The sequence below is a fragment of the Sesamum indicum genome, linkage group LG1 (assembly GCF_026168435.1).
Source record: "Sesamum indicum cultivar Baizhima isolate 11 linkage group LG1, ASM2616843v1, whole genome shotgun sequence".
NCBI classification, from domain to species: Eukaryota; Viridiplantae; Streptophyta; class Magnoliopsida; order Lamiales; family Pedaliaceae; genus Sesamum; species Sesamum indicum.
In genome coordinates, this window is record NC_142657.1 from 9,978,040 (window position 1) to 9,997,266 (window position 19,227).

The 19,227-nt window shown below is 28.5% G+C and overlaps 1 protein-coding gene across 2 annotated transcripts; it reads right to left on the reverse strand.

Annotated features, from left to right (window-relative positions):
• Positions 1–851: 851 nt before the first annotated feature.
• Positions 852–18,043, reverse strand: LOC105157291 (agamous-like MADS-box protein AGL19). 2 transcript variants are annotated; one of them, XM_088883522.1, is made up of 8 exons: positions 17,941–18,043; positions 17,236–17,431; positions 6,353–6,437; positions 1,897–1,958; positions 1,665–1,764; positions 1,536–1,577; positions 1,394–1,435; positions 852–1,188 (listed from the first exon to the last, which is right to left on the reverse strand). In XM_088883522.1, the coding sequence occupies exons 2-8, from the start codon at positions 17,415–17,417 to the stop codon at positions 1,069–1,071; spliced, it is 633 nt and encodes a 210-aa protein (XP_088739648.1). In that variant the 5' UTR covers positions 17,418–17,431; positions 17,941–18,043; the 3' UTR covers positions 852–1,068. The 2 variants fall into 2 exon arrangements, with proteins under 2 accessions (XP_088739648.1, XP_011071972.2); XM_011073670.3 differs by having other exon boundaries at positions 17,236–17,984.
• Between the last annotated feature and the right edge of the window lie 1,184 nt (positions 18,044–19,227).

Below are 19,227 nucleotides of genomic sequence, written 5' to 3' on the forward strand. Positions count from 1 at the left end.
CAAACTTTTAGAGCATGAAGAACAACTTATAAATTTTAGAGAAGGGAGAAGGAGATAGGAGGTAAACATTATCAATACCATGAACCATTTCTTATCAGCTATATAAAGAGGCTGCTGATTAAATGGCATTCAACAGCCATTGATGGGGAAGAGAGAAGAACAGAGAATGCGAAGAGGAGGGGGGAGACCCAAAGGGTCACTTGGGAAGAGGAAGAGAGAAACAGACGGCGGAGAAATAGGGATAGGGTTAGGGTTTGAGAGAATTAGAGAGAGACTTAAGTAGCTAGTCAGTCAGGTCAAACTAATAAGTGGGCTGAGTTAGTGGGTTGAGGAGCCTGATGGGCTTTAAGTGAGTAAGCCTCCGGTGCTTGGGCCCAACAAATGGCTTGGGCCATAATTTATTAACATAACTGATATTGTAGTAGATATTAACCTATTATTAAGTGGAAGTTGAATTTATGATCCCATATTTAGGGATCTAAACTTCGTCAACTAAATGAAATGTATTATTGGCATCTTTAATACCTACTTGTTTTGAACACATTTTGAGCATATATAAGTGCACTAATTGACCTCATAAGGAACCTAATAAAAAGGATGGGTAAAATGCAAGCAACCTCTCTGTATTATTATCAATGAACAAATTACCGCCCGGTGAAAAAAACATTAGCAATTTACTTTCCCATGTTTTTTATTTTGAAAAGCAAAGAGAGATAAATGGCTTCTTTTTTTTTTATCATAGGGAAATATTTTATTCATTTGCAATATCACAAAGGGGTAAATTACATTAAGCCAAAAAAGAAATTCATCTTCAGGTTTCAATTTATAAGTGAAAAGGATAGAGAAATTGATTATTCAGACAAGAAAAACTTGATTAAATCATTAGTAAGAATTGACACAAGAATACATGACGCTCTTCCTACTATATACTCTTGAGCAACCAACATTTGCTTTAATTCCTATTACTTGCAGGTCAGAAAGAACAGATGTAAATATGTAACATGCTGAAGAAGACAGACATTATTTCACAAACTAACAACAATATTCTTCTCTTTGGTCCCCGGATACCTACACGTTGGTCGTCCGGGGTTCAGGAAGTCCTATGAACAACGCGGTTTCCACCTCCATAGGTTGCGGCAGAAGTTGGACTTTTGGGAGTCTTGACAGTTTTAATGGCAGCATTTCGCTCTGAAAAAGTAAATGAATAATAACGTTAGTTGTAAGTAGTGACCTAAATACTAGACGGGGTATTTTATTAGCTTCTGGAATTAATAAGATTACTACTTATTATAGTTCGAAGCTTTCTTGTAAGAGAGTTGCATTAAGAATAAGAACGTGTGGAAGATTTTAAACCCAACTAAAAAAGCACCAAAGTAAAGTAAAAAATGCCTACCTTCTTTCTTAATTCTATGTTCTCTTTCATCAGGTTCTTCTCCTGCATTACAGAACAAATATTCATAAGTAACTTGGCAAATCCATTTTGAGATCATGTGCCGAAAATATACGCCAAAAAACAATTGAGGAAACATTTTTACCTGTTCCTTCAGCTGATCAATCTGCTCCTTAAATAACAAATTCTGACAAAAAAGAAAGAACACAACATTCATGTCAAGAAATTAACAGCTGATGATTTACGTGTTGCTTATTATTGTATGCAGACGTACCTTCCTGGCTCTGATGTTGCTTAAACTTCTCTCCAATTGGTTTTCCACCTCTTCTAACTCATCAGTGGAACAAGAATCTAAATTTTCTCCTAAGAGCTTTCTGCAATACGGATATGAAGGAAGTTCATTTCGGACATTATAGGACGTTCCCACGTAATGATCACTTCTCTAGGTGTGAAGAATTTATGAAGTTTCTTGTAGGAAAAGTGCGAAACAACGATGATAAATTAACCTCTTGGAGTCTTCAAGGAGCTCAATCTTCTTGTACAACGTTGCTGTCTCCTCTTTCAGAAGCTGCCTCGGATTCATTTACAGCAAAATGTTAGAAACTGTGTACTATAATCTCTCTTTTCATGTACTAGATATGCACATCAGATTTCTTTAAATTTCAAAATCAAATAGCTATAGCTAGAGCTATATATATATATATATATATATATATATATATAGGGTGAATAACAATTTATCCCCTATGATATTGAAAATGAGCACACTACCCCTTATGAAAAAATTATAGCAATTTACCCTCTATACTTTTTAAAATGAAGCAATTTACCTCCTTATACAAGGAGGTAAACTGCTTCATTTTAAAAATTATAGGGGGTTTAATTGTTGTATTTTAAAAAATATAGGGAGATAAATCGCTATTTTTTTTATAAGGGGATAATTTACTCATTTGCAATATCACAAAAAGATTGATTGCATTTTTCCATATATATATATATATATATATATATGTTATTCGTCATGGAATAATTAATGTGGCAGCAAGAATTGGGAAGAATTGTTTTGGCCACTAGTATCTGATAAAATGGTGCAAGACAATATTGTAATTTTATTAAATGTAATACCGCATAGTTCAATCCTTGTAATATAAATGACTACGGTCTAAAATATATGATAAATTACTAGGAGAGAATGACTCAATGACTATTAAAAGAAATCAACATCGAGTTAATTATCAAGTAAAATTCTCATTGTAAATTATATTACTTACTAATGAATTTAGCAAGAAAATTTACTTGCCAATGAATTTAACAAGGAATTGTTTCAAATATATATAAAAAACATAGATTATCAACGAGAATTTGCTAATTAGCTCGACTTTGATTTTAGCATCAAAACTTTCTGTAGATATTAAGCCATTTTCATGTAGTGAATCAACACTATATACCACTGCAAAATAAAATCAATATGAAAACATAAATATTAACTGTGGTTAATTAATATTTATCATGATTTTTAGCTATATATAACTAATATTTTAGTATCACTTACAGAAATAGCAACTAATAGCATTGCGCAGATCATGATCAATTAATATATGTCACATTTTCTTTTTTTTTATTATAACCATGGTGATTGACAATTCTAGAAAATCATATTCTAGTAAATCTACAGTATTAACGACCAAATATATATTAACAATTAGGATATGGAGCAGGTAATTTGTTGTCTACCCTTAAAGTTATTATCGGGAGATCAAAGATTCTTGGACGTACATAAAATGCAATTATCCTTCTATAAGAAATAATATTATTATCAACAATATAATCTTTTCATAAATTAATGGAATTCGTTGCTAATTTATAATAGCAACAAATTTAGCAAAAAATATATATATTTGGTGATTAACTTGTAGCTGATTTTAACAATTTAATTTTTGCTTTTGTTATTGATTTTACTTACGAAAATATTTGTTGGGTAAAATTTTGGGGGAACTTTTCAATTGTTTTGTCAAGGCCAGATAAGAAGTTTGGCAATAGTAATTTTTTTTTTTTCCGAAGTATAACAAGAAAATATTATATTTCTAATTTCAACTTTTTGAAATCACAAAAATTTAAAATTCTTATATCTAGCTAAATTCGTTACTAATACCAATATTAAAATTACTTTCTAAGTATAACAAGAACATATTTCGTTCCTATGCTAACTTTTTGAAATCACAAAAAACTCAAAATTCTTATATCTAGCTAAATTCGTTGCTAATACCATGTATTAAAATTGCTTTCTAAGTATAACAAGAAAATACTTTGTTCTAATGTTAATTTTTTTAAATCACCAAAAACTTAAAACTCTTATGTCTAGCTAAATTCGTTGCTAATACTACTATTAAAATTCATTTCTAAGTATAACAAGAAAATATAACGTTTATAATGTTAATTTTTTTAAATCACAGAAAACTTAAAATTCTTATATCTAGCTAAGTTCGTTGCTAATACCAATATCAAAGTTCCTTTCTAAGTATAACAAGAAATATCTTGTTTTTAATGTTAATTTTTTTAAATTACATAAACTTAAAATTCTTATATCCAGCTAATTCTTTGCGAATACCAATATTGAAATTTCTTTCTAAGTATAACAAGAAAATATTTCGATTCTATGTTATTTTTTTGAGATCACGAAAATTTAAAATTTTTATATGTAGCTAAATTTGTTGCTAATGCCAACGAACTTAGTCTCCTTTCTGATTTTCCTAACTATGACATAATTTCTTGTAATGTCCCTAATTTTTATACTACAAGGCAGTCATGAAATTATTATTATGTAATACAACATTGAAAGCAAAGTTAAATATTTATGCTCATAAAAGGTTAAAAATCGTACATTTCTTTGTTTTCAATCTATACAGCACCACCAAAATATCAAAGTTAAAATGATCAGGAAACATGCATTCATATAAACTCGGACTAATTTACTTTCCACAAATTGCAATTCATGAAATGTAAGAATCATATAAGGGATAAATATATTTTTTATCTAATTACTTAGATAATTTGATGTTTTTATCGCAGTCTATCAACAAGAAGAGTGAATTCTTGTAAAAAAAGAAGATTGAAATTGTAAAAATTAAAAAAATGTAGGATCAAAATGGTACTCTAAATAGTTAAAAGACATCAAGAATACTGGTAAAAATGAGCTAATGGAAATAGTAGCCCCAATTAACAGTCACATGATATCCACATGCATTTTTTCGTTGAGAAAGATGAAAAAAGAGGATTGAAAGATATAGAACTAAAATACTACTACAATACTACTTTAAAAAATAAAAGGAGGAAAACACCAAATGATCTAAGTTACTGAACCAAAAATACATTCAATCTGATATTATTAATAACAACACATAACTTAATTAATCACGTGCGCATTACCTCTTATTAATCTTATGACAATTGCGGTATGCATCCAACAAGCTAGTTGTGTTCCTCGTCAATAGTCCATTAATTTTTTTTAGACACGTTCCAATTCTTTTACATAAATCACTAAGTAAACATTGTTATGTATTAGTTTTGCCGATTTCTCCAATTTGTATATGTTTCTCATGTTATAACTCACTCTAGATGTATATTTCCAACCATATATTTGTCTTTAGAAATCTTTTTCAAATTCAAATTCTACAATTCAGCATGTTAATTTGTGTAGTGGTAAATCAAATAATAATTTTCCATTAATTGTTTCTTTCTCTTGCAGTTTTTCTCTTAACTATTTTGACAAAGTATTTATAGCAATATCACATGATTCTATGTTAATGGTTACATTACCATTTTATGCAATGTGGTGTAACCCTATTCAATTCTATCTTGGTTACATATTATTATACGGAGAAAAATTATGTATGATTTTTCTATCTAGACTTTATATCTTGGAGCTAAATTTCACTACCGTATGAAGCAATTTTGTTATCTAAGTTTATCATGAAAAATTAAATTTTCCTTGATAAAATTTAAACACTCAAATGTATGTTTTGTGTTAAACTTGGGAGGGAATATAGGGACTTTGATTCCTAGATAATATTGATTTAATTTAATTCTATAGCAATAATAGGATTGTAAAATAATTGTATATTTCTAAGTAATAGGAATAATTTCCTTTGTGAAAATAGTATCATAAGTCTTATTTACTCAAATTATGATTAATGTGAAATTTCAGCAATAATAATAAGTTTGGCATCAATACATTCTAGACTTGTGAAAGTCTGATATACATATATATAAGGAAAAGTATTATTTTAGTCCGTTAAGTATGCCTAATTTTAATTTTAGTCCGATAACTATGTCCATTTTTTTTTAGGTCCAGTAACTTACAAAATTGCTTACTTTTAGTCCTCTGACAGATTTTCAGACAATTTTACCCCTATGAGTGCATATGGATTAAAACTGCCTTTCAAATATTGCATAGGGATAAAATTGTTCGAAAATCTGCCAAAAGACTAAAAGTAAGCAATTTCGTAAGTTACTGGACCTAAACAAAATGGACATAGTTATCGGACTAAAATTAAAATTAGACATATTTAGCGGACTAAAATAATACTTTTCCCCATATATATATATGAGGACAAACACCAAATATCAAACAACACGAACTTTCTTCTTATTATCGTCTTTTATTCTAGTGTGAATCAAATTTGATATATATGCAAATACATAATTAGTATGTGAATGTAATGTTAGTAATACAAAGACTAATAGTAGAAAATATTGTCAAACAAGACAACTATTACTTCACAATAATGTCAACAATTTGAATGATTACGTCACATTGGAAAGGTAGATCATCATATGTAATACGGAGCGTGCACATAATTGATAATAATCTAAATAAAAAATTTTATAAAGACTAAAACCATTTACGTTCAAGTTATTCATTACAACTATAATGCCTATAATACAAAAGAGAAGAATCCTAACCTGTAAGTTTTCTTCGACAGAGTTCCTCCCAAAGGCTAGGGTCTTGGTATTCTTTCGATATCTTTCTATTGTGCTGTTGATCATACTGCATATAACATTTTCATGGAGGTTAATTAATATATTTTGGTAGAAACAAACTTCTTTTCTTCTAAATTAAAATCATATTAAAGAAATGAACTTAGATTGGGTAAATAAGTTTTAGACTAAATAAATAATATAAGTCTTAGACTGCATAAATAAGTTCCTAACAAACACATACAGTGGGAGGAACAAAGAAAAGGTACATAAAGCATGAAAAGTATCAACTCAACTATGTATTCATTCAATTATGCAAAAATGCAACTTTGGTCGTTGAACTTGTTAGGTTGACTACTTTTTCTTTAGGTCTTTTATAAATATCACCAGGTATTTCACCCTATAAGTTTTAATTTTTGGGCACATTTAAACTGATTTTTGCTAGACAATTAAGAATTGATAGAAAATTCCTTGCCCTACATGAGGTGAAATTTTGGGAATTTTCTACATGGAGGACCATAGATGAGTGACATTGTCGATGGGCTGATTTTGGAGGGAAATATTCAACAACTCTACTCCAATTCCTCTTATCGCCCTCCTTTCATGCACAAAAACTTGAAAGTTTAGACAAAAATCGGCTAATTGAGATTGATAAATAATAAGTTAGATTATTATGCACATAGTATATCTCTACTTTAAATTTATCTTTATGTCTTTATAATAAAGAAATGAATATCTCAAATAACAAATTATATCTAAACAAGTTAATGCAAATATCTAATACAAAACATACATTAATCTATATATATTGACTAGATATTTCTAGATAAAATAATCACTTAAAACTTGTATAAAAATTTATATGTATTTCTATAAAAAGATATTATTTTGAAGTGCTATAAGTAAACATTGCATATTAATAGAGTTCAGTAATCGACGGTCCATACTACTCTCTGTGCAAATTTTTACCCAACACTCATTACTATGTATTATATAAGATAAATTAATACGTACCTATTTTTTCGTATATATATCTTTTGTTGTATTACAAAAATTAAATATAATGACCTTACACAAGAAATGTATATTTATTTTTATAGTATACATAATTATTTATTTAAAAATATATACTAGGATATACTAATTAACATATACTACATGTTAAATATTTATAAATATACAGTTATTTTGGGATATCTCAAGAATATCTTTTATAGATGCAAGAAACATATATAAATGTTTATGTGTGTGTATAAATGTAACACCTTAAATTTCTACCTCATGCGCACATACTAGATGTTTCTTAAGTATGGTGAACATATTAACATCTCACCTCCCCAAGTAGAAAACAAAAGGAAATGTATCATTTGAAATTTTAAGAAATACGGTATTCGGATTGAAGATAATTTTAATTATTTAATTGGCATCTCAATTAAATTTCAATCAATTCTTGACTGACTGCTAAGTTTCCTATTTCTTGTTTATCTAAGATTGAGTTGTAATATCATGGCTATATATGAAATCTAGTATTTCCATAGTTGTGTTATGCATAAAAAAATTTATAACAAATCTTGTTTCATATGAATAGAACATCATCTCGAACATACAATATTTTTTATGCCTTACTTATGTATGGAGTTTTCATTTTTAATTAATTTAATGAAAAATAATGGTACATTATTCGTATAGTGAGCAATCTCACATTAATTTCATTTGATGATATTCATAAAAAATATTGAGATTTGATAATAACTTTGTTTGGGGAATGTTTCTTGCATACGTTCATATGTACTATTTATTAAGCTAAATGCCCTAGAGCAACTACTTTGGTAGTCGAAATATCGATTGCCTAAACTACCCTTAGACTATTTTTTCCATATGTAACTATACTTTTAATTTAATTAGTTATATTAATAATTTTCTATTCATAACATACTTAAACCTAATTTATTATTCATTTTATATTATCTTTTTTTATTCAATTAAATAAATATAATAACGATGGAAAATTTACACATGCATCGAATGCGGTTCAATTGCTAGTATGTATTAATTTAGTAACAAAAGTTGAAATTGCTTTAGAAATCCAATATATAAGTATTGTAAAATAAAGTAAGATTAATGTTAAAATTTCTCTAGAAGCCGAAGAAGACAAAAGATCATCAGACAAACATGTAATATTGTATTCAACAGTCGACAATTAAGTTTGTGTACGACATATTGATTTCTTATGTTAAATGTTAAAATGAAACCTTTCCGATCAATTTCACTTTTAGTCATAGAACAAAAATTAAATTCTCATGCAAATTGCTTTTGTTGTGCAGTACGTATAGATTTATGTAATCTCCAAATATATATCTTTCGAGATAAGTAAAAGTTGCTCTAATCTTATTATTAATCGAATAAAAACCAAAAATAAAAAATACTTTTGGATTAAATAACAAAAATAAAATAAGTATTGAGAGATAAAGAGTGAAAAAAAAAAAAAAGGTGAAGAACCTTTTGGTATCATTAACATTTTATAAAGTGGAATGCAGATGTTCTCATTCTTATCTTATGGCATTAATGTATTCAATTATTTAGGTATCCAATTCATTGCAAACTCAAATGTAATACAAATTTTATTAGTTCTTTGTTCTAAATCTTCTACCTAATATTTTTACACACACACACATATATATATATATATTTGCTGATGTGCAAAGACTAATATGGATTAAGACTAAGGCGAGTATAATTGTTAAAAATATGCTCCTTTGCCCATGTAATGTAACATGCTCAAACATAATAATGTTAAACATATAAGCAAAAAAAAGTTGATCTTCATTCTTACTAATCTACTTAATTTACTTTACGTTTATATATATATGAACCGTATATGAGTAGTAATCCTATTCGTTGTTAAGTACTATTTTTTCCGTTTACTTACTTTTCCTTTATGTATGTCCTTAATACATGTTTGATGTTGCTTGACTAACGATTACCGTTGCATGAATTAAAACCCGCTCTAGAGCCTATGATATCACCTAAGATAGCTATAGCTAATACTTTCTAGTACATGAGATGGAACCTAGAAGAAAAAATCCTCCAATTTTATTTACCAAAGAAAAAAAGAGAACAAAGTGAGAGAAACGTGACATGTTAATATAAGATCGTCTTGTTAACAAATTTAGTTCACATGTTTAAACAAGATTATTGTTTAACAAATGTTATTCTTTAGAAGTTAGAGAATGTATCTCTTAAGAAGATATGTTTGTACAAGTATTAGACACATATGATATGTTGAGGAGTTCATATCTAAGACAAAAATTTCCTAGTTCAAAAGAAATAATGAAATTGGAATTATGAAGAAGAAACATTGAGATTAACATGTAACACGAGAATAAATCCTTTACATAGGTGAATTAATATGTTGGCACGAATATTTTACTCCTAGTATGACTTTTTATGGTGGAATCACAATTTCAGATTAGTAACAATGGCATCTACTTTGAATCAGTAATTGTACTACTTCTCATTTTAAACTTATAAAGCCTCTCTCTGAGTTCCGCTATTAGAAAATTAAAAGGCATATGTTAATTATACTCACTTAACAAAAAAAATGAAAAAATGGCCAACTATGTAGAATAACTGCTTTGAGAATTAAAGTAAATGCTAACTAAGTTAGATTCTAAAATTAGTGACGAGCTAATTAATATTACTAAGTAAATCCTTTTTCTTACTAAACTCATTGCTGACGTAAATTAACAAGAAGTTCCACTAATTTGCAAGGAATTTGTGTATATGCTAATGACATTATATATTTCTTCGAGTACTTTAACAATTATAGAAAACTTGCCCTCAAATTGTGGATAAATACAATATCTACATGGCAACTCCTCTAGTGTATAATGCCTATAGCTTTGTTTGGTTTCATTTTTAGCCCATCTCTGGGATGGGCCAAAATATGCTTAATGTTTGCCTTCATTTGGCATAAATAAATACACACACACACACACACATATATATATATATAAATATATATAAAAAAATATGATTTGATAATGAATAGTAACTTTTGTCTTCCAAAACACAACAATAAATATACTACACTTATATATATATACATATATCTATATAAATATATATAAAAGAGACATGATTTGACAATAAAGAACGACTTTTGTCTCCCAAAACACAACACCAGACATATAACACTTTTTAAATTATTTTAAATTATATCTAAAAATAAATCCAAACATACACACTATCTCCAACGAATACTTATTTATCTGTATTTTTCTTTCTTTATCTCCACAAAACATTCAAAAAATAAATCCTAAACACTATGTATGCTTCTTCTTTATAATTTCATATATATAAAGGGTGCAGTTGCTATGTGTTCAATCCCGCAAGAGGAGGCAATTTAGAAGGTATAAGGTATGTCGGAAAATTATTGTTATTTGCTGGAACTATATTCATATGTGAATATTCTTCTGAAAAGTATGGGCAAAGATTATGTTACTATTACGTGTGTGCTTATTTAGTATCAAATGGCAATCTAAAAATATATATTTTCTCTTATATGGTAGAACAATTTATTCCAATTGCGAAATCAATGAAGAAAACATTGCATTGGTTCAAAACAAATGACATGCTTTTACATCATTTTGTGAAAATCATTACAAAGCTGAATAGCAATTAAAGAGCTAATATATCAAGCTCTAGTGCCAACTAATTTTGGCTAATCTAATTTGTTTGAGTTGCATGATACACTTCAAATCTCTGATATATATTTGGATCTCATTATAAGATGTTAGGTGATAGAGTCATTGCTTTTGACATTAAAATGGGGAAATGGAGTTTCAGTTTTTCAGCTTAGGAGCAGTGGTGTATATTGTGGATCCTGTATGAATTTATTTTTACAATATAGTCCTGTAACTGTAAATTTTGACAACTGTATTTCTTTTTCAGTTAAAATTGCATGTGACTTGAACATGACCCAATTAATTTATAATTTCAATCCTATAAATCAATTCATGCAAGATAAAAAATGTCACTCCCTAGGTTATAAGACAAAATGTATTTTTTTTCCCGTTAAAATGTAAAAATATATATAGAATAAGAAAATAAAATAATATAAAGTGAAATTTTGACATTTGACAGTTTGATGATACGTACTAATTATATTACCTTACAATTGATACGCTTGCAAATTTTAATTCACTAACAAAACACTACTCCAAGTTCGACAAATACTAAGGGTAAATTGAGAAAATCAATTAGATTTCTGAATTACATCATCATTTTTTAACCCAAGATCCTAATTAAAGGAAGCAGTTGTCAGGTAAGTTTATAATAAATTTGGACTGAGGTTCCATAAACAAGTTTAAGGTCATGAGTTCGACACCTATCGGACATATGGGCATTTAGCTCACTTTATGTGAGTGTTTGTCTCATTTCATGTGAGTTATTGTGTTATTGTAACTTATTACTGTTCTTAGTCATATTTAATATATTAATTAAATTGATATATTATGATATTGATGTATTAGTTGAATTGATGTATTATTTCAAAAGACATTTGCAGGGAATCATGTCTTCTGTAATTCCAATTGAAGATAGGTGTAGCTTATAATTACACTAACTCCCGAGGAAGATCATTGTATGTAATCTTATATTTTATGTCAATTTGGTATAATTGTTGTCAACATGTCTTTAAAGAAACTTAACAACTTTATAGAATACCAACATGAAAAGATTCTTACTTGAGGTTTGCACTAACCAATTAGATGTATAGATTAAAATTCTGGTACATAATTTATTATTTTTTAACGTTAAACAAAAATTGATGCAAAAATGTAACTTATTCACCAAGAAAATTATTTTTTTCATGACTATGAGCCATGGCAAATATTTTTTGTCATAACTTTTAGCCATTACAAATATAATAGCCACAGTCGTAAAAATCACGACCAACAATCATTGCATGGTCGTGGTCAATGACTTTTTACTATATTTATTAATTTTTAACCACACTAATTAATCATGATGAAATATTACATTCCTTGTTGTGTATCTTATATTAAAGAGGGAGATGTAATATCTCAATATATATATATATATATATATATATGAGAGAGAGGTTAAGAAGGTACTAGGGTTACACCTGTCTTCTTAATTAATTATCTCTATTTCCCTTACCTTGAATTTGATTAACGAATTTGGATTTTATTAGGGATTTAAAATGAATAGATTTGAAATTCTTTTGATTCCAAATCAACAACTTTGAGTTCTCTTGTTCTGCAGTACAAACATTTATAAAACAATTTCAAATTCATTAACTATAAATCAGTTGGTATGGTTAAAAATAGAATTAAAGCAATTTAACTCATGTGATATAGGAGATGAGTAAAAAAAACTCATGGAAAAAAACAAAAATAGCAAATTATCCCCTATCAACGGTTTAGATAGGATTCTTTTTTGCATTATTTGTCAAAACACGTTTGCTAAAAAAATTTACAAGAAGCTTTTGCTCTTATCCCATATCACATGGTGGTAAATTGCATTTTACCCATTAAAAGTATGTAGAACTAATGTCACAAAATTAGCAAATTATCAACTGTTTAGATAGAGTTTTGTTTTTTTTTTTTTTTTTTTTTTTGGCTTCATTTTTCAAATCACGGGAGTTATTTTGCTAACAAAAATTTTATAAAGAATTTTTGCTTTTTTCCTATATCACATAGCGGTAAATTATATTTTACCCGTCAAAAGTATGTGGAATTAATGTCACAAAATCTTTCTTTTTTTCTGAATAATTTTCATAATTTTTAATAGTGATACATGTAATTCTTATTGTTCTGTTATACAAAAATACTAATTTCAGTACCTATATAACTAATATAGAATTTTAGTAAAACACTGCAAATAATTGCATCTTTACAAACTATTGATAAAACTCCATCAACATATATAATTTAAAATTATTTTACAATTAATATGATTATATTTTAGTAACAATAAAGATCAAAGTCATGATAACTATAATTTTCAAAGTAACAAAAATCAAGTTATTTTAAGCACAAAATTATATCAAGTTAGAGAAATAGAAGAGAGTAAAGCACTTGAGAAAAAGAGAAAGAGAGAGAGAAAAAGGAAAACTTATGTATGGCTTATGAGTTAAAGAGTGTGAGAAGAGAGAGATATGTCCCAATTCACTTCTAATAGAGACAAAAACAAAATAAAGAGAGAGAGAGAGCTACAACAGGAAGAGCAGTCTGAATCTTTTATTATATTTTTGTATTTTACGTTAATGACATAAAAATCACGAGGAAGAAACATTGAAAAAAATGAAATTATTGTACAAGGTATAAAATCTTCTTTCTAGGCCAACGAAATATGTTGCTACAAATCTTAAGGTTAATTACAACGGCCTTCATTTAGAGTTAGTATAGTTATTAATTAACCTATTCTTTTCTTAAATTATATCGCCCTCTAAAAAATCAAAATAACAAATGACTACGACACTTAATTACTTTGAAATTATTGATCCTCTTCTAAAGTTGCAAAATGCGTTCCCTCCAAATTTTTAAATAATTATATTACGTTCCTTCCAAAAAAAGATTAAAATCAGGAGAATTAAAAAAATGTAAAATCATAATACTACTCTAAAAAGTTAAAGGACGAAAAAATAGCCTAAGTTACGGGAGGTTCAAGCTATAGCAAGATATTACTCATGTTGTTTCTGAAAATTGCACATGTTGGATACTCTTTTGTAAATTGTGGCAAGCATGTATAAAATTGTTATTCTTATACATAGCTTAAAACAATTTATTCTAAATGTAAAAATCAGTAAAAGAGACTGTGGTATTAGTTCAAGTACTAGAAAAAAAATATATCATTGGTACATTTTTAATGGCTATGGACTAAAACCCATGGTGGATAATTATTATCAATCATGATTAAATAAAATTGACGCAAAAACTTAAATTATCTACCATTATTATGAGTCAGGGCAAAAACACATGGTTTTTGCCATGGCAATTTTTGTCATGGCTTTTGGCCATAACAAATATATTAGCCTCACTTGTAAAAACCACGGCTAGCAACCGTTACGTGACTGTGGTAAATGAATATTTCCTACGACTATTTATTTATAACTATGGTAATTAGTCATGATTAAAATTATACTTTTTTTTACATAAATATTCCATTTTTACATCATTTTTCTGAAAATCATGCATTACAAATTAGAATAACAATTAAAGAGCTAATATTACAATATTCAATTAGTATTGATAAATTTAACTTAATCTAATATTATTTTCAATTGTATTATGCACGCCAACCCTCCTCATAGAGTTTTTGCAACAATTTTTTGCATTTCGCAGCAAATTTTTCTTGTAGTTTTAAATGAATACAGTCATTGTTTCTCACATAAACTGTAAAAGTACAAATACAAAACAGGAAAAGAAAACAAAATAACTCTAAATTTGACATCCAACAAGTATATGTTTAATTCATTAACATATCACTCTCCAAGTCGTGAAATTATTATGGGATAATTTAAAAAAATTAAATTAAAATTTTGTATTACATCATCAATTTTTGTCCAAAATACTAAAAAAAAGGTTATCAGATAATCACTTGTAAATATAAAGGGAAATTTTTTGTAATCTTACTGAAACTGGATATAACTAATTGTATGGAAATTATTATATATTGTAATAATTAGCCTTATATTTTATGTGAGTTTGGTGTTTAACTTATTAAAATGACTTTAATAAAACTTGAGACATTTGTGAAATACAAACATGGAATGGTAGATTGCCTGAATCAATTAGCCTATATATATATACACCGTCTATTACATTGAGATATGCATATATATATATATGGAGGACAGGCAATATTATATAATTAGGATATATATATATATATATATATATATTTATGGTTAAACATTACTTATGCATATTTTTTTGAGTAACTTGTCCACGAATCTCTACTTTCGTATGGGAAGTTGTTAAGAAGACTACGTTGAACAATGAATAAATAAAAAATAAATTTGAACGAAAATACTGGAAAAAAGAAAAAAAGTATTAACATCATAGAACAAGCAAATCAGAAAATTCTACTCTCGGAATCACATTGCATGCACAATTAGTCCAATACAAACTAATTTGTGTCATTGTTCGACATTAATGTTGTTTTACTACCATTTCAATTCCTTTAAATATTTCATCTGGACATGATCAGGATTCAGGTGCATGTTTTATGGCTGATTTTCAAGCACATCGTGTACTAGGTTTCCAGGAAACAAAATAAGTTTCACCACACTCCATTATTGCAATAAAGTTCTATGATTTTTTACTCATTCGATCTTTTTGATTGAAAGATATAACAAACAACTACGTTATGTAAGGAAGAAAACATGCAATCGCACGGATTCAAACATGTGAGAAACGTATACATAGTTGCAGCAAAAGATAAAGCTATGCATCAAAAGGCACATGGAAAAAGCTCAAATTAGGCAAAAACATGCATAATATATGGAAAAACAATTGCCGTGAAGTACACATATTGGGAAAATTCCTGAAAGAAATTCATATTTCCTAAGTAGCAAACTATGTACAGTACAATTTTTTAGCAGTCAAACTTATCTAAATGGTATAGTGAATCTTGAAAGGCTGATACCTAATGTTTCTCCAACTTAAGTTTGGTATTATGGGCTCTTGCAGATTCAAATTAAGACAAAATCTTGTCCTAATTAGTCAACTGTTTCATTTATTCCTAAAGCATCATCTAAATAATAACAGGTAAATCTGCTCCAGGAACAACCAGCAGTAGCACACTAATTAATGGTCACTAATCATTAATTCTCTACCTGTACGTTGCTCACAGTTTAGCATCGAAGTCCATGATCTTATTACAGAGAAAAAGAAATCAACATATATGGTTATTTTGATGTCCTTTTTTATTAAGAAAAACACATACTAACTTCGGATATAAACATATGATTGATCATATATATGAAGTCTGAGTACTTTACTAATCTACCGCAGATCCTTAAATAGCTTTAACTACAAAATCTATGTAATGGTTTATCAAAATACTGTCTCAATTGTGAGCAGGCCAAAGGGATTAGGGATTATTGGATTCCAAGTTTCCAAACATCACAACCTTTTATTTGTTCGGTACTCGCAAGTGATAATTATCCAAGAATTTGGACAATGGATTATATATGGAGTACATTAATCTTGAAGTCGAACTGCATACACAGTACTCATCATTACATTCTTTTTGCCTTTAAGGTGGACTATGATTGACAAGACATGTTTAACGTTAACCCCAAAATTGTAAGAAGATCATTAATTATCCATATATATATATAGACATCATGTAATAATCTAACTTTATTATTTTACAGCATAGAACTTAGAAGAATCTTACGAAGATTATGTAAGCAAGCACACTTCAATTCAAGTACTGGAGGTTTAATTTATATAAACATGAAATCATAAAAAGAATAGAAATATTACTAGCTCTATAGGACAGTACTCATGATATGGGTTTTCCCACTCTTTTTCGTACTTGAATTTGTGTGCAGCTCCATATATTATATCAATATTTATTGTACGTACTTCCATGGATGACAAAACGATAACTTCGAAATTTACAGAAACATTTTATTACATAATTTACAATACCATTTTAATTTTTTATTTTAAAAAAAAAAACACACTGGACCCCTTTTCACAGATAACTCTACTTATTTTCAGAAATTTGTATCAAAAGCTCACAAAAATTCAGCCTGATTGATGCTAAAACTAGCGGCCCTGAAATCAAATGTCAATAAATGTAATTATTATTAATAATAATTAATGTACCTGGAACTTGAGAATTCATGGAGTTTGCCTTTGGGAGAGAAGATTATGAGTGCAACTTCAGCATCACAGAGAACTGAGAGCTCAAAGGCCTTCTTCAAGAGACCACTTCTGCGCTTTGAGAAAGTCACCTGTCTGCTTGTTGCATTTTCTATTCTTTTCATCTCAGTTTTTCCCCTCACCATTGTCTTTTCTTTTTCTGTATGTATATATGTATATATATACAAAAATTATGACAGAAATTGAGTAAAGCAGCTGGTGATGAAGATTTGGAGAGAATTAGAATCAATATTCAAAAGGGATTTATGTAAAAAGGTTCAAGAACAGCACTGTCAAGAAAACTGTAGTGAGAAAAATATCAAGAAAACCTAAGAGGATTGCCAAATATAGAAAGGAGGCAGGAAGAGATTGAGTTGATTGACTCCAAAAATGGCAAGAACCAGACAAAACTTTTTGTGGATTTTTTTTTTTCTCAGATCTGCAAACCTTAAGGAAAGGGGAAAAGGGAGAGAGATCTTGTAATGTTTGGACAGGAAAAGGAAACCCTAGATTTGAAACTTCAAGGTGTAGTTTCGCAGGTTTTGGGATTCCATTCTTGTGTTGAGATTTCAGGTTTTCATCATCAGCCACAGAATATGTTGATGACGAGAAAAAAAAAAAGTGTAAAATGATATAGAAAAAGACCAGAGAAGACTTTATTATTGCTACCTCATCTTCTTTCTTCTTTTGGTAAACTCACCAGAGGCACTAGAAGTAGACAACCTAGAAAAGATATATAGAGAGAAAGATTGATGTAAGAAGCAAACAAGTGGAAGCCTGCAGTTGGAATTATTGTTTTCTTTATTACTTTTTTTCTTAATTAATTCAAAATATTAATTAAAACAAAAAAGAAAAAGAAAGATGCCTTTGGCCCTTTGGGCACCTACAGAGGCACCAGAATTTTGGTGCTATTATTAAATTTCTGATTTGACTATTTTAGTTTCTCTCTTCTAATATTATTAATAATTACTTGATGTATATATATATATATATATATATATTGTGCATGTAACTAATATCCCATCACAAAGATTAAAAATTAATAAGATAAAGCCACAAATATATTTTGGTTAAAGAATTCAAGTGAAATGATATTCCTTAAAATAATTGAGTTAAGTCAGGCATACTAGCACAACCGGCTAATATCGCAACTAGCTCATTGACAGAACGGATAAAGGCTCACCAGTAGGACATATAAAGCTGACCTGGGGGACAAATGAAGCCCATCAGCACGGAAAAAAGGCTCACATGCTTACCTGCTACTTTATTGAACTAGCAGGCCCAAGAAATAAGCTCATTTCAGCCGAACGCATCATCATACAGCTGGAAGGACACGTCATATAACTTGTCAATATATTTTTCTACATCACATTAAAATATTTTCAGGTGGTTCAAAGTAAATCGATCATCAATTGTTTGTTGCATATGACAGCCAACTCGAATAGCTTTCTAATGGCGTATGGATTTCCGTATTTGACTCTGTTTTTAACTCTGTACAAGCCTATAAATAGAGGTAGAGGTCTTGTACAGATTTCTAGTAACATCAAACAATATCACACTTATTCTCAAGCTCTCACTTTGTTATATTATTCTCTCTCGGTTTTCGCCTAGTTCAAGTCTATATTTTGCACTCGACATGAATATATACACTTTATCACTATTTTATTTCATTATTCTCACTTTATTTCAAATTTTTCTTTTATCTTTAATTTGTTACTAACTTAAGCATCAGAGTGCTAACCTCTGTTTTACAAGATTAATCCTTTGATAATTTTAGAACTTTCTTGAAAATCTTCGACCCTCGTGGTATAACCAAATTTTTGGCACGCATCAAAGTGTATTCATTGGATATTGTTTTTTAGTGGATTATTTGGCGAAATTACAAATTTAGTCTCACAAGATAGGGGTTCATCACTTTTAGTACTATATTTTATAAAATTTTTAAAATGATCCTAG